This window comes from Vespula vulgaris, chromosome 18 (assembly GCF_905475345.1).
Source record: "Vespula vulgaris chromosome 18, iyVesVulg1.1, whole genome shotgun sequence".
NCBI lineage: Eukaryota > Metazoa > Arthropoda > Insecta > Hymenoptera > Vespidae > Vespula > Vespula vulgaris.
The window spans coordinates 4132211-4146951 of NC_066603.1; the positions used below are offsets into that span (position 1 = coordinate 4132211).

Consider the following 14741-nt stretch of genomic DNA (forward strand, 5'->3'; position numbering starts at 1 on the left):
TTAATTATAAAAAAATATTTTTGATATTTTATAACGATTCAGACGCCTTAATTATTTTCGTGAGAATTATCTTAATTATATCTCGAGTAATTATATTTCGAGAGGCAAAGGAATTTATCGTTTTTGAAATTCATTTGTTTTGTATTATATATGTATATAGCACAGATGTGGTCCAGATCTTTTTGTATGGGTGGAGTCAAAATGTATCAAGAGACGAGAAAGAGCATGCTCGGTTTATCCCCCTATTTCGCTTTCCTCCGCAGCTTCCCTTTCCTTCCAAGCACCATCTCGTTTACCTCTACCCTCTCTTATTTTTTCACCCTTCGTACGCACACGTCGTATATGCGTATGTTCGCTCTCTCTTTCTCTCTCTCCCCCCCTTTCTTTCTTTCTCTTTCTTTTTTTCTCTAGTGTTCCCTAGGCATAAAGCTTTTTTGGAAGCTTTCGACACATCATACACATACACACACACACACATACACGAATGGTGGTGACGCGTTTACGCGAGAGTTGGACCGAACGCAGCGCGGTAAGACGTGTTGCAACGATGAGGCGGCAAAGGCGAGGCTTTAGTCGGGCTCAAACGTGCGCTCGTCGCGGGGTGAATCCCTACGAACGTGTTCATCGATCAACACTTTCGCAATATTTCTAGATACGTAGTTCGGTCCACGAGTAACGATCACGACGGATGCTGTGATTAATACAAAGCTAACGAACTTAATCGACGAACGAAAAATAACAAAAATCTATTTGCGTGAACAAGTTTCTAGTGCTCTTAATTATTAATTAATTATTTTGTCTCTTCGATAACCATTCAAGAATTCTCTTTAATTTCTTTAAAATTTCTTTATCAAAAAAAGTTATGATGTATGCATCTTAATTTTCGTGATAAGTGTATATTTTACTCCGTACTTATAGAATATTTAAAGGTACGAAACATTGGAACAGAGTTACTCGTTTCAGTTAAATTCGTTCAATTTTTTAATCATCGAACGTCGTTGGGAGATAAAACATTGAGATTGAAATGATGATCTGGCGATAAAATATTGTATAAGTATACGCGGTATATATTGATATAAGAAAATATGGCGGAGACGCAAGGTGTTTATTGATCGGGATGAAAGTTTGATGGTGAAATAATAGCTGGGATCGTCGTCCCGGATAATATCATTCGAACTTGAGATCGAATCAGTTAACATCGAGGGAGGACGTTCTCTCCCAGACTGTCACGTGACCTTCGCAAGAAATATCGACGAACTCGATTCGTTTCCGATGACTCTTTATGGACCTTTTATCAAGCTTCTCTGAAATTCTATGTTTTATATATATTTTGCAATAATTGATGCTGTCAAGGGATGAATAAGAAGAGAGTGTGTTTTGCTTTCGTCTCAGCCAATTTCTGTATTATTTTTAAGATTGTCTTTTATTTATCATCTTTGTAGTCTATTATCAAATCGAACGGGAATATATCATTGACAGTAGCTACATTATTGAACCAATAATTACGATCGATGAAAGAAGACGAGATGAATTTTTATCCTAAGAAAGGTAAGTAACTTGTATTTGAAGTAGCATGACTGGTAGTAATTAGTCTTCTCAAAAGATTAATCTTATTGTTGTCCTGTGTTCTGCGAGGTAAAGAAATACAAAAAAAGAGTTAAAATAAAATAAAAAAAAAAATAAATAAATAAATAAATAAAAACAACGAAAATATAAGCGCAATACAAATGCTACCGATTAACCTTTGAACCGAGAACTTTGAATAAGTGCCAAATTGAACGATCGATGAAAATCTACCGAAAATATTCATTTCTAATATCATTCTGTTCGATTATTATCGATATTCGTCAACATTTTCCTTCTCGATTTTTAATTTTTTTACATCTGAAATCGATAACTAATGATTATTGTCATCATTATCATCATCATCAGGAAAAGTGCAACGATCGGGAGTTCCTACTTTTTTTGAGAGATTTTTTGTTGCTAAGCTGATATAATATCGTTTCGAATGCTTTAAGTTAACGGTATGCTGCTGGAGTGCTGTTGCCGGAGATGAATCTATGATTGACGGAAATGGCATAACTGATTGGCCGATATTTCATAATTTCCGGTACGGCAATCGCTGCGGAGTGGTATCCTCTCTATTACCGAGGCAGGCACGGATAGTAAGATCAGTCCGGATGTATGTACTTAAATCCCGAGGAAAGTGCGAACATGTTAAACGCTTCGAGAGTTACGTATAAAACGTTGTTAGGCTGCTTACAAAAATAGATGAAATCTGAGATATTCGAGAAGGAATTTACGATTTTGAGAAAAATATATTATTTTTCTATTTATCTTTTTCATTTTTCGTCAACTTTTGACAATTGCAGGCAAGAAGAAGACGCATCGAGACTTAGCAATAAGAAGCAAACGTAGTAGCAATCCAAGTACTACACGTGATGCGTAAAAGCATTGAATACGTTCGAATGACTGTGACATGTTCGAATAGCAAGTTGTTAGAAATATCCAGACAATATCATCGTAGAGTTGTTCTCCAGGAACGATTTAAGCATCGCTTGTGGCATCATGGCCACGTGCGTTTCAATAAAAGTTTTACAAGACAGCGAGTGATCCTCGAAGGTAAATGATCTTTTCTTCTTTATCATCTTTTTTTCAAGTGAATTTAATTATTATTCGTTGACGATGATTAATGATTATAGGATATGTAAAAGGACTCGAGGATAGTTCACTGGAAGAAGTCACGGAGTAATGATCAGAGCCAGGCGGTTCGAGCTGGGAACCGCGACTGTTAATCCGGTGAGTCCAGCCACCTGGAATCGACAACAATGTCAAAGACGCGTCAGATGTAACAGATACTCTTTGCTGAGAGTCTTTATAGTATTATCTTGCATAACTGGTGCTTACTGTGATCGGTACGAGTGGAGAAAGAGATTACCACGTGATTTAAAGGAACTACAAGCGGTCATGAATGGTAAAGTACCACCATTGGCTCTTTTGGGCCGTTGTGATTTCGACAAGTTGTGCGATTGGAATTATACTGTAGGATTCAATAAGACACTGGCTAGAAAGTTTACACTTACAGCGGATATTACTAAGTCGGAGAAAGGTAAAGAAATCAGTGTATTCGAAATTAGTTAAAATTTTTGTGAAATTTCTAGAAAAATTCATAGCTTCATGTATCAAACTATATATCTTAAGACCTAATATATAAACTTTAAAATCAACTGTTTATTTTATTCAAGGAAACTTTCTATGGTTGCGAGGTTTTGGCAAAGGCCAATTAATATCAGAAATTATACCACGCACTGGATCACATTGTCATCTGTTATTAACTATGCATCAGGTCAACATGAAAGACGGGGAATTCAATTTTGTTATACAAACGAATGGCCAAAGCTATATCGCGACTAAACGTATGGGAAACAATAATGCCAAGTAAGAATATTAAGTTTATTGATATATTAATGAGATCTAAACGATAGATAAATACATGGGCTATTTATATTAATGAAATAAATGTTACTTTAGGTGGGAGGTTACCAGTTTCAACATTGGTGCCATCACGCAACATTTTCGTTTAAATTTAGAGATCTCCATGCCCTATAAGAACTCAAGCGTAGCTGTTGATGATATTCACTTGGTCGATTGTTTTCCAGGTAATAGAAAAATGCTGATTTCGTGTTTGTCGCAATCGTAATTTATTAATGAGGAATTATGTTTATCTCTTTAACAGAGTCTCCACCGGATGTTACGATTTGCACGGTTGACATGTTCCGTTGTAACAATGGCTCCTGTTTGAATAGAACACGTATATGTGACTTGACGAAGGATTGTGCCGATGCAGAAGACGAAGGACTCGATTGCGGTGAGTTTAAAAAATCTCTTTCTCTTTGCTTCTTTTTTTTTCGACTCAAAAGTAATTCGATAATCGAATGATAAATTTTAGAAAAAATGCCGCCGAATTCAAGATGCAACTTCGAAGATGGTTGGTGCGGTTGGACAAACCTTCCAGGAAGACCATTGAATTGGACTCTTCATTGTGGTCCAACGCCAACTGAAAGAACTGGACCGAGTTACGATCATACGTATCGAAATATAACGGGTACAATATTCTTCGTTGATTTATCGAAATAGTAAAATTAATTTGAGTTTTTATAAAAATGCTTTATCATTCGATCGTTCTAGGAACATATGCTTATGTGAATACAGCAAAAGGATCAAAATATGGTACCCGAAGTACACTAGAGAGCCCACTGTTCAATCCAACACCACCTTACAGTAGTGATCCTAATAGTCCTTATTATCAGAGCTGTCAAGTAAGTATATTATCCTTGCGTTTATCTTATTCTTTATTCCATTTTCTATTTATTGTTTATCATAGATCCGATTCTTTTATCATCGTTACGGCGTACAGAGTGGTTCTCTCGGATTATATTTGGTTCAAGTGAAAGAACATCAAAATAATTCTAAATTATTATGGTGGTCTTACGGTGACAAAAGCGACGATTGGTATAGCCAGGCTATTCCGCTTCCAGAGATCAGACATAGGTACGTAATAGATGAATAATAAAGACTTGAAATTAGCATGAGACGAGTTAATATTTACATTCCAGGTATTTTTTCCAATTTGAGGCAAGCAGAGGGTATGCTTCGAAAGGTGATATTGCTATTGACGATATTTCTCTTAGTCCAGAATGCTTTGGTATAGGTAAGTCATAAATAATATATGAAGGATCAAAAATTACTAGGTTTGTAACTTTACAATTTGAAAAAAATCAGCTTAAAAAGTCTCGAGAAAAAGTAATTGATTTTTGAAATCTTTTAGAAACTTTTGGTCCACTCTGTATCTATCTATCTATTTTCTTTATTTTCTTATTATTTATATTAAACGCATATGTTATGTTTAGGAGTACCACCTGAAGTCCTTGGAAATTATAATTATAGTAATTTTATAACAGAATTTGTAAAACCAGAGCCACACATTGACTTCGTTAATGAAACGGGTACGATGAAAATAATGATTTGAGCAATTGCATTAAGCGTTGCTTGACATTTCATTTTTGTATAATATTTTTGTTCTTTTTCGTTTTTCTAGTCATCCATATCACTACTTGTGGTGCTACCGGTCGAATTGGTCCAACTCTAAAACAATGTATGGAGCAAAATAATAGAACCGATGTCGAGTTGATTGTAAAACCGTCGGCATCTTCTAAGGAAGATTTTCCTGTTTTTAATCTAGATGGAATTCAGAGGTGGACTGCACCACGTGGTGGATATTATACGTAAGAAGTTATGCCGTATATTATTAAATAGCTAATATTTTCTTTCCCACGTAATCATATTTTCTTTTTTGATAGCTTAATTGCAATGGGTGCACGTGGTGGGCAAGGTGCTTCCGGTACAGGAAGTACATTGGGTGCACTTGTTCGTGGTGTCGTTGAACTAGAAAAGGGTCAGCAACTTTATTTCATGGTTGGACAGGCTGGAATTGACGCGTGTCCTAAAGTAAGAATTTATTAAAGATTCATTCTATTTTGTTTTCCTTATCTTTCAGTCCTTCATAACATTCAGTTGAAAAAGCAGTTTAATCAAACAATAAGTTATCCATTATTCATTAGGATTAAGCGATATGACTGAAATATGTGATTGAAATGTGAGATAATTAGAAAAATACATATAAAGTGTTCTCGAATAATCAAAATTGCAAGAAACTATTAATCAAATTCTAGAATTTGGGAATGCAGACAAAGGAATGTCAAATTCCATTCGATAAACTATCAGAAACAAGCGGTATATCATCAATACTTCACGAACTGAAAAAAATGGAGGTGAAAGATGGTGGAGGTGGCGGCGGTGGTGCTAGTTATATCTTTACTGTAAGTAAACGATCAAATGCGATGAGTTTAAACGCGATATAATTTTAAGCATTAAAATTGACATTATTTTATAGCTTAAGAAGAATGGTGACCAGCAACCATTGCTTATCGCTGCCGGTGGTGGTGGGTTAGGATTACGTGTAGGCCAATCCATGGATGATGGTATACAACATGGAAAAGGTGTAGCATATGGAAGATCACCCAGTTCTGGCTTAGCGATTACTGAAAACGCAGGTATCGCAATTGACAAATGGTATTAAGTTAAATGTGCTGAAAATATTCATTTTCTATTGCGATACAAATTTAATTTGAACAGGTCCTGGGGGTGGTTGGAATAGTTCGAACAGTATGTTACGAGTAGCTGCTGGAATTCCTTTGGTTCGTGGAGGAAAAGGTGGAGCTGGGTGTGGTTCCGGTAAAGAAGGTTACGGTAATGGTGGATTTGGTGGTGGTGGTGGTGGTTGTTTAACAGGAGGTGGAGGTGGAGGTTATATAGGTAAAGACAACATTTCTCCTTACTAGCAAATTCCTTTTAAGATTCTCGAGCTATAAAAATAGATTTGAACAGAATTTAATGCAAAAGATTTTCTTTTCTGACAAAATATGAGATTTTTTTCCTTCGGTATTTTCATCTATGTATTTAATAAATCTTAATTCTCATTTGAATTAACGATTGGGTTTATTTTTATATTTAAACTAACGGAGCAATTTCTTGCAAATATAAATCATTTCTAATTAGGTATCGCTATTCTATTTTAAATATCATGTAGGAGGTAGTACGGGCCTTAAAGATTCTGGTAATGGCGAAGGTGGATATTCTTACGCTGCAAGCGCTTTACTACACGTTTACATTCAATCTGCGATAAATTTTGGACCTGGTGAAGTTTATATAATACCTGCCATAAGTGGTTGTGGTTGCGATTTTCGTTGCATTGCTCTCGACCAATATTTAAGCGAAACAAGGTGTCTATGTCCACCAGGTTGGGTTCTCAGCAATGATTCCAGATCCTGTATCAGTGAGTGATGCGTTGCTAATAAATAATCATTACTAATATGTAACCGTTATTATTAGAAATAAACATTTTCTAATTGAAACTCGTATTTATTATAGTGGCTACTGACTCAAAGGTGTCTCACCAAGCGTTTATGATTTTGTTGATAATCACCAGCACGATCTTATTACTGGCTTTCACAGGACTTTGTTCGCTCCTTTGTAAGCGATTAGATATCTCTTTCAAAGATGGAAATCAATACGATATAATATCTAATTTCTATAAACTTTATTCCGTAGATAATCGCTATCAGAATAGAAAAGCGCTTTTACGACGTCGGCAGGTGATGTTTGGAAACGGTACGGAATTGACAGCTTTGGGAGTTGTCTCGGACACGATGATGACCGAATTTAATCCAAATTACGAGTTTGCTGGGAATTTATACAGTTTTAAGGATTTACCTCAGATTCCACGTGAATATATCTCTTTGGTGAAGTTAGTATTTCATTTCGCTCAATAAGAGAGGCGAAAGAATCATGTAGTAATTAAATATATTTATCATATATCCAAGTAGACCGCTTGGACAAGGTGCTTTTGGCGAGGTCTTTCAAGGAGTATACAAATACCGACGTAACGAGGAGCATCCGGTAGCTGTTAAAACTCTACCCTCGTTGACGACATCCCAAGCGGAAGCTGATTTCATGATGGAAGCCCTTATCATGAGTAAATTTAGCCACCCTAATATAGTACATTTTATTGGAGTCTCTTTCGACAGGCACCCAAGATACATCGTATTAGAATTATTAGCTGGTGGTGATTTGAAAAATTTCCTTCGAGAAGAAAGACCAAGACCGGTGAGTTAATCTATACTTATGTAATGTGTTCGTTTGATAAAAAGAAAAAAGAGAAAAATCGATTTATTTATTAACATCCTGAATTATCATCATTAGGATCGTTCTACCACGTTAAAAATGTATGATTTGATAATGTGTGGCTACAATGTTGCGAATGGTTGTAAATACATGGAAGAGGCACGTTTCATACATCGCGATATAGCCGCACGAAATTGCCTACTCACCTGCAAAGGATCTGGTCGTATAGTAAAAATCGCAGACTTTGGTATGGCTAGAGATATCTATAGAAGTGACTATTATAGGAAAGGCGGTAAAGCTATGTTGCCTATAAAATGGATGCCACCAGAAAGTTTCTTGGATGGTATATTTACCACGAAAACTGATGTCTGGTGAGTTTCGATAACATTTTTCAAGAAAATTATTCATTATGTATTACTGTTACTATTAACATCTTCACTAATCACTTTTGTTTAGTTAAACTAAAAGTTAAGTAGTTTATTATAAATACAATTTCATATCAGATTTTAAATTTTCAAGATCAATTTTACGGAATCATTTTGATAGATAATCCTTTTAATTATTAATTTAAGTGCTGTAATTGTTTGTACTATCTGCATTTTGAATATATAAATGATAAATGATGCGATGGTTCTGATTTAAAGGGCTTTCGGTGTTCTTCTCTGGGAAATTATGTCTTTTGGATATATGCCATATACCGGTTGTGCCAATCGCGAGGTAATGTCAATGGTAACGTCCGGTGGTCGTTTGGAAAAACCAGCCGGTTGTCCCGACCCAATTTACGGAATAATGACGCGTTGTTGGCATCCACGCCCAGAGGATCGGCCTAGTTTTGCGACCATCACTGAAAGAATCGATTATTGCTTGCAGGTAGAATATATCTCTAAAAGAAGTGAAATTAAACGAATGACTTACTAATAATGAATTATAACAAAGTGAATTTTTATTTTTTATAATTAAAAAGTCTTCTATTCGTTAGGATCCCGACGTAATAAACCATCCAACACCGAATTACGATCTTTTACCAGCTTGTGATCGTGAAATAACAATTATGAGACCGGATCCTGAAACAGAATGCATCAATGTCCATTCGGACGTGAGTTAACTAATATAGAATTAATATACTAATTCTATACTAACATAGAATTATTATAGAATTTGTTTAAACGAAAAATGTATACGCATTGGTTGACATCGGTAGATAAATAAAAAATACAAAATTCTATCGATTTCTTTATAGACTGCGTTGATTGATGGTTACATGCAGCCAAGAGACATAGAATTTCGTCCAGTGACTTATCGCATTGAACAAGTCACCAATAATATGTCTTATATGCATCAAAAGAAATATGAAAGTGGACCTACGAATGATAATATATCAAGAAGGAGAGATATTCAACGAATTGAACCAGAACAGAGTAATTCCTATAACGATAATGCAAAGAATCTGAACAATGAAGATAATCTCGAAAACGCTCGTACGGTTCTTGACAACGATGGTAACGACAGAACCGAGGTAAATATGAGCGAAATTAGATAATGTGAGCACTTTTCTGTTAAATTAATTCATTCTTTAATTTTTTCTTACGTTTGATTATTTTTATTTATTTTTGTTTACATTTTTATCTTGAAATTAATTAAAATAGAAAGTTCTACTCGAAATTATTATGATCTTCACTCAATAGCATATATCATTTTTTACTTTATCATATTTTGTTTCATTTTAGGACGAACGTAAAACAACGAGGACAAATGACGAGGAAAAGGAGATTTCGGAGCGTTCCGATAACGGAAACGATCCTCCCGAGGATCAAGACGACCGTTTCAGCGAGAATAGCGATGGCACAGATTTAGCGGCTGATAGAAAAAACGGGAATGAAAGTACTACAACGACTGACACTAATTCTGATTCGATGGCCGTCGTACCAGCTGATACGTCGACCGACACGACGAGCAATTCGACACCGAACACACGCACTTGTTCACCTAATCGGATCGTTCTCAATGCTAATGCTAATAACGTCAATGGAATATTGAAAAAAAGTGCTTTGAAGGCTGCCCTAAGCTTGGATCCAAGCGCGTTATACCGCGGTACGATCCATTATGAGAAAATACCATTCTCTGCACCACCGCAACGTTCTAGCACACCTGGAAGCATAGAGCTGACTAAGGTAAACTTAGATGCATATCTAAATTATTTAAGATTTTCAATTTAGGACATCCTGCTCACTTTATCCGATCATTAATTAACTTATATTTTGTTACTGTTGTGTTTACGATCCACCTAAATAGTACAACTGAAAGAAAATGATCTAGAATCTAACATGGAGGATAATATTTGATTATTTTTAACTCCAATCTGATGAAATTTCGTACATGATACTCAAATTACTCTCTCATTCGTACTATCGTCGTTTTTTTTATTTACTTTTCATGCGTATAGGATTCTCTTGGACACGAATTACCTAGACAGGAGGAGTGTTCTTGCTGAGAATTGTACGACGGGGGCTGACCGGATTCCCCCCCAGACGCTGCGGTAGCGGTAATCGCTGCGAAGACTTGTAGGCAGCTGCAAAGATCAGCGACGATTTCCACGATCACGTTTAAATTGACGGAAACATCAACCATCCTTTGGACATCCGCCGACGAGGTGTCTTCGAGATTTTATTCCCAGGAGACGCTTTTATAAATGACGCTGCAAATCTAACATTTTCATTTGTCCGCAGATTATTACATATACGTACGTACGTATGTATATGTATTACATGTACAACAATTAAAGTGTATAGAAACAAATCGTTGCAATGACGAAAGCGAAATGTCCATAAGTAATTACAATTATAAAAGTACAACAGGAAGAGAAAAATACTCAAATATATGTATATATGTGCAATTATATGTACAGGTTGAGGTGCACTATTTATTAACAGTTACCGTTTCCAATTAATGAATAATCAATGAAGATATAACATAAGACTTAACGTATCATAGACTGCTTCTAATATCGACAGAATTTTTCTAAAAAAAACCATCTTCTGCTTTTGCACATCACAACAGTGATTTCTTTTCCGTCTTTCTTTTTTTAAAAGTCAGATATAGACTTGCAATGGATCACTGTACAATAATTATAACGCTGATGGCGAAATCACAACGACGACGACGACGACAATGAGGATGATTGTAATAACGACAATGATGGTAGTTGGTAATGATAAGAGTAGAAATAGTAATCGTGCAATGTTTAATAGGATTAATTGTAGTAGCAGTAGCAGTAGCAGTAGCAGTAGCAGTAGCAATAGCAGTAGTAGTAGTAGTAAATGATAGAAGTAATAGTAGTAGTAACAATCGAAATAGCAACGACACATCGGCAAACAATTGTAGTTACATGCGGAAAAGATGTATTTTAAACTTCCCAATTTGTCATCAAATCACGATTATTTGAACACAAAATATATACAATGGTATTTCGATAATTCAACCGTCATAGAGAATACAAATAATAGCCAGGGTATAAAAATGTCACTTTACCTAATAATTACAAAGATAAATATTCGATATTTTACATATATTTGTCACCTCAGTAATACACATGTATTCATCATAGATATAGCGATAATGATAACGATAACAGAAATTGTGACTATTAATTATGTGGATGTGATAATGTCGATGAAAAAAGTATCAAGGAATATTCTATCGAAGAAAAACAGGAGAACGAAATAATAATAATAAGCGGTTAAAGAGGACGAAATAATACTAACGATAATAGTAATACTAATACTAATAATAATAATAATAACAATAATAACAATAAGAATATGAATAATAATAATATTAATAATAATGATATGAAAACAACAAGAAAGAGAGAAAAATGAACTAATAGGGAATTGAAGTAACAACAAAGATGATTCATCCGTACTTGTACGAACTAACTTGATGCAGAGTTGGGCATTATTTGAGATTGAATTTTTATTTAATTAAATAAAACTTTATTCGTTATTCGTATTATTTGTATATACTTTGTTCTTTATTACCTATTATCCATCAGTCGTATTATTCTTTATTAATTGACAATTCATTAAAAAAAAAAAAAAAACAGAAAAGGAAGAAGAAAAATAAGTATTTCATACATCGATATGGGAATTAAATTATTATTCGAATAAAAATTTATTCACAAATAAAACATTTAAACGTGATTATCAAAGAACAAGGCTGTACTCGAATGCAAAAATATTAACATTAAATGCAAATAATATTTTATTCGTTGTACCTTTCACGTCATTAGCACCAAACGTGCCCAACTCTGATTATTACGAAGTAGTTTTTTGAATGTCGAACTGAAATAATTCAAAGCGTTCCTATTGATACATCCGATTCAAATTTCGTTCAAATTAATAACTATCATCGCAAATTTGTAAATCAACCGAAATCATCCTTTTTCATAAAAACGATATAAGAATGTATCGAATGTAAAGGAACTCGCAAAGAAGAGAGAGAGAGAGAGAGAGAAACAAGTAGAGACAATATCACGAATCGTGAATTTTGTCGGTCTAATAACAAGATTGTATCTTAAAAGTGAGATCGCCATTTTGTTCGCCATATTAAATGCGCCATTTTCGTATCGCTTGAATTCTACCTTGAGGTGGAAAATTAAATATCGGCCGCAGCAAATGAACGAAGTCTCATATATTTAACGGAGAGAAAGGAGCATATGGCCCTTTTTTACTTTTCTTACAAGAAGAAGAAAAATAACACAACGATGTATCTCGTGTACGTATGTTTAGAATCTATGTACACCTTTTTAAAAACATCGCACCGCTGACCTCACCAAAAATCACCATGTTTTCTCATGTACGATAATAAAAAGACATGTTTGTGGAAAATCTTGAAGATTAATCGATTGAACAAGTTGAAATTTCTTGTCGCATCGACTCATTATTATGTTATCGAGAAAGTTTTTTATTTCTTTTCCTTTTTCTTTTTTGTCGTCTTCTATTTCTCCTGATAGCGCTGATGTTTAACGATAGCGGTGATTATATATATAAATTTATGAATATACACGTTCGAGCATTATACCTGGGCGGATATCAGACAAAGAAAGGAGTTAGTAGTTAGTCATTATCGATATACGCAATGACTAGATAAGGTAGAAGAAGTTGAAGAAGAAAGAAGAGGCATCATGACGACGACGAAACCTAATTTGTGGTATAGTTCTATGTCCACTGCAATGGTGTACGTGTACGTAGACTATTTTCATTTCTGACGAACGTATTTAATTGAATTTCTTCTTTCAAGGCCATGGTAAATTATTTTTATTATTACATCAAGACCATCGGTGAGGATAGCGAGAATGACATAAATTCTTAAAGAAATAAACTCCAAGGACAAAGATTGACAAAGAAAAATCATTAAACTGATAATATTAAGGAGTTTGTTTTGACGACATCTGATATTTTTATAGAAATATTAAACTACAGGAGACAATTGAAAAGCTTCGGTCGATTCTCTGAAGATATGAGATTACTTAAAAGAAGACTCTTTGATTTTAGAGACGTTTATTTCTGCCAATGCTATTTTCAATAGTCTTTGTGTATAGTTACTTTTAAGTACTATAATACTACCTTCATTAGTGATTTTTCATAGTATCGAATCTAGGAAAGGCTAAGAAAAGGTTGGACAGAATTAAAATGTTTCGATTAAAGATTTTCTTCATTCTTTGCAAATAATACGATCTATTATCCTTATTGTACTCGTTATAAATTTTTGTATATACAGAGTTTCGTTTATCTTGAAATATTAGACTATTCCGTGAGGAACATATAAAAAAGTGTTTTACAGATTTTTTTAGTATGAAGAGATATATTATACGATGCCAATTTTTGTTTTGCAGTTTAAATAGCTGGAGAAATTTTTAAGTCAAATTCATTTATTTAAATGGAACTACATATGTTTCTTCTTATAATTAGATGGCATTTGTTGAGACGAATTTAACGTACCACATGAAGTCACTTATTATTATAAAATGTTATAGATCACATTATATTGCGAGTTCCTATAACATTGTATTGCTGGTTGCTGACTGTTAGGCTGCATGCTGTAAACAGAGGTGGAATTATGATGTTTCTCGAATTACTGACCGAGTAATGAAGTTTATTTTGTAAGAAGTTTAGTCGTTGTTTATAATATGCATCCTAATAAACAGCAATCAAAAATAGGAGTATACTCCTTAGGAATTTATGAATTTATAATATAATTTATAACATTTTACAATAATAAATAATCCTGGCACGTTATTGAATTTATGTTGACAAATACCATCGAACTATGAAAAGAAAAATATATAGATCTATTAAAAAAAAAATGAATTTAACTTTGAAATTTCTTCCATCATTTGACCTGCAAAAAAAATTAGGACTATGCGCTACATTATATTAAATAAATTCGTAAAAAAGTGTTTTTAATAGATTCAGTCCCTCGCGAAATATTCCAATTTGTCGAGATAAACGGGACACCTTGTATACACACGGTGTAAAAATACAGAAGCATTCGGATATTGGGGCATGATAGAAGAGATCGTTATATATATATTAGAGATAGGAACCACTTCTCTATCATACAATTTTTGTAACAATCAAGTAAAGCACAAATAATTCAACTAATGTTATATGTTAGTAATATTACATTTTTAGTGCTTCTTATTATTAATATGATTTTCTGCTATTAATATTTTCAATGGAGCATCAAGATGTTTACTATTTCGCTAATAACTCTAACATTAGTTAAATAGCATTATGGTTTCTATCTTAAATTAGATCGTTTTGAGCTATTTTCTCCTCGGGTCCGAACGCGCCTTTTTTTACACCTTGTGTATGTACATGTATACTTGTATGATATGTATACATAAATGTGTAAACATATTATTATATACATTATATAATAAAGATAAACAAGATCTGAGAAAAAATATTGTAACTATAAAATGCTTATATACATAT

General features: G+C 34.0%; 1 protein-coding gene across 8 annotated transcripts; it reads left to right on the forward strand.

Moving 5' to 3' along the window:
• The first annotated feature begins 529 nt into the window (after window positions 1-529).
• LOC127070512 (leukocyte tyrosine kinase receptor) lies at window positions 530-11877 on the forward strand. 8 transcript variants are annotated; one of them, XM_051008605.1, is made up of 27 exons: window positions 533-1548; window positions 2019-2182; window positions 2373-2622; window positions 2703-3109; window positions 3246-3438; window positions 3532-3659; window positions 3737-3868; window positions 3950-4105; window positions 4189-4319; window positions 4385-4551; window positions 4617-4711; window positions 4911-5006; window positions 5099-5285; window positions 5361-5508; window positions 5733-5879; window positions 5954-6113; window positions 6196-6375; window positions 6650-6895; window positions 6991-7092; window positions 7171-7366; window positions 7443-7725; window positions 7822-8114; window positions 8388-8613; window positions 8723-8839; window positions 8984-9259; window positions 9471-9914; window positions 10187-11877. In XM_051008605.1, the coding sequence occupies exons 4-27, from the start codon at window positions 2752-2754 to the stop codon at window positions 10232-10234; spliced, it is 4509 nt and encodes a 1502-aa protein (XP_050864562.1). In that variant the 5' UTR covers window positions 533-1548; window positions 2019-2182; window positions 2373-2622; window positions 2703-2751; the 3' UTR covers window positions 10235-11877. The 8 variants fall into 8 exon arrangements, with proteins under 8 accessions (XP_050864569.1, XP_050864562.1, XP_050864564.1 ...); XM_051008607.1 differs by having other exon boundaries at window positions 2019-2110; XM_051008606.1 differs by having other exon boundaries at window positions 533-1370; window positions 1443-1548; window positions 2019-2622.
• Window positions 11878-14741: the final 2864 nt, after the last annotated feature.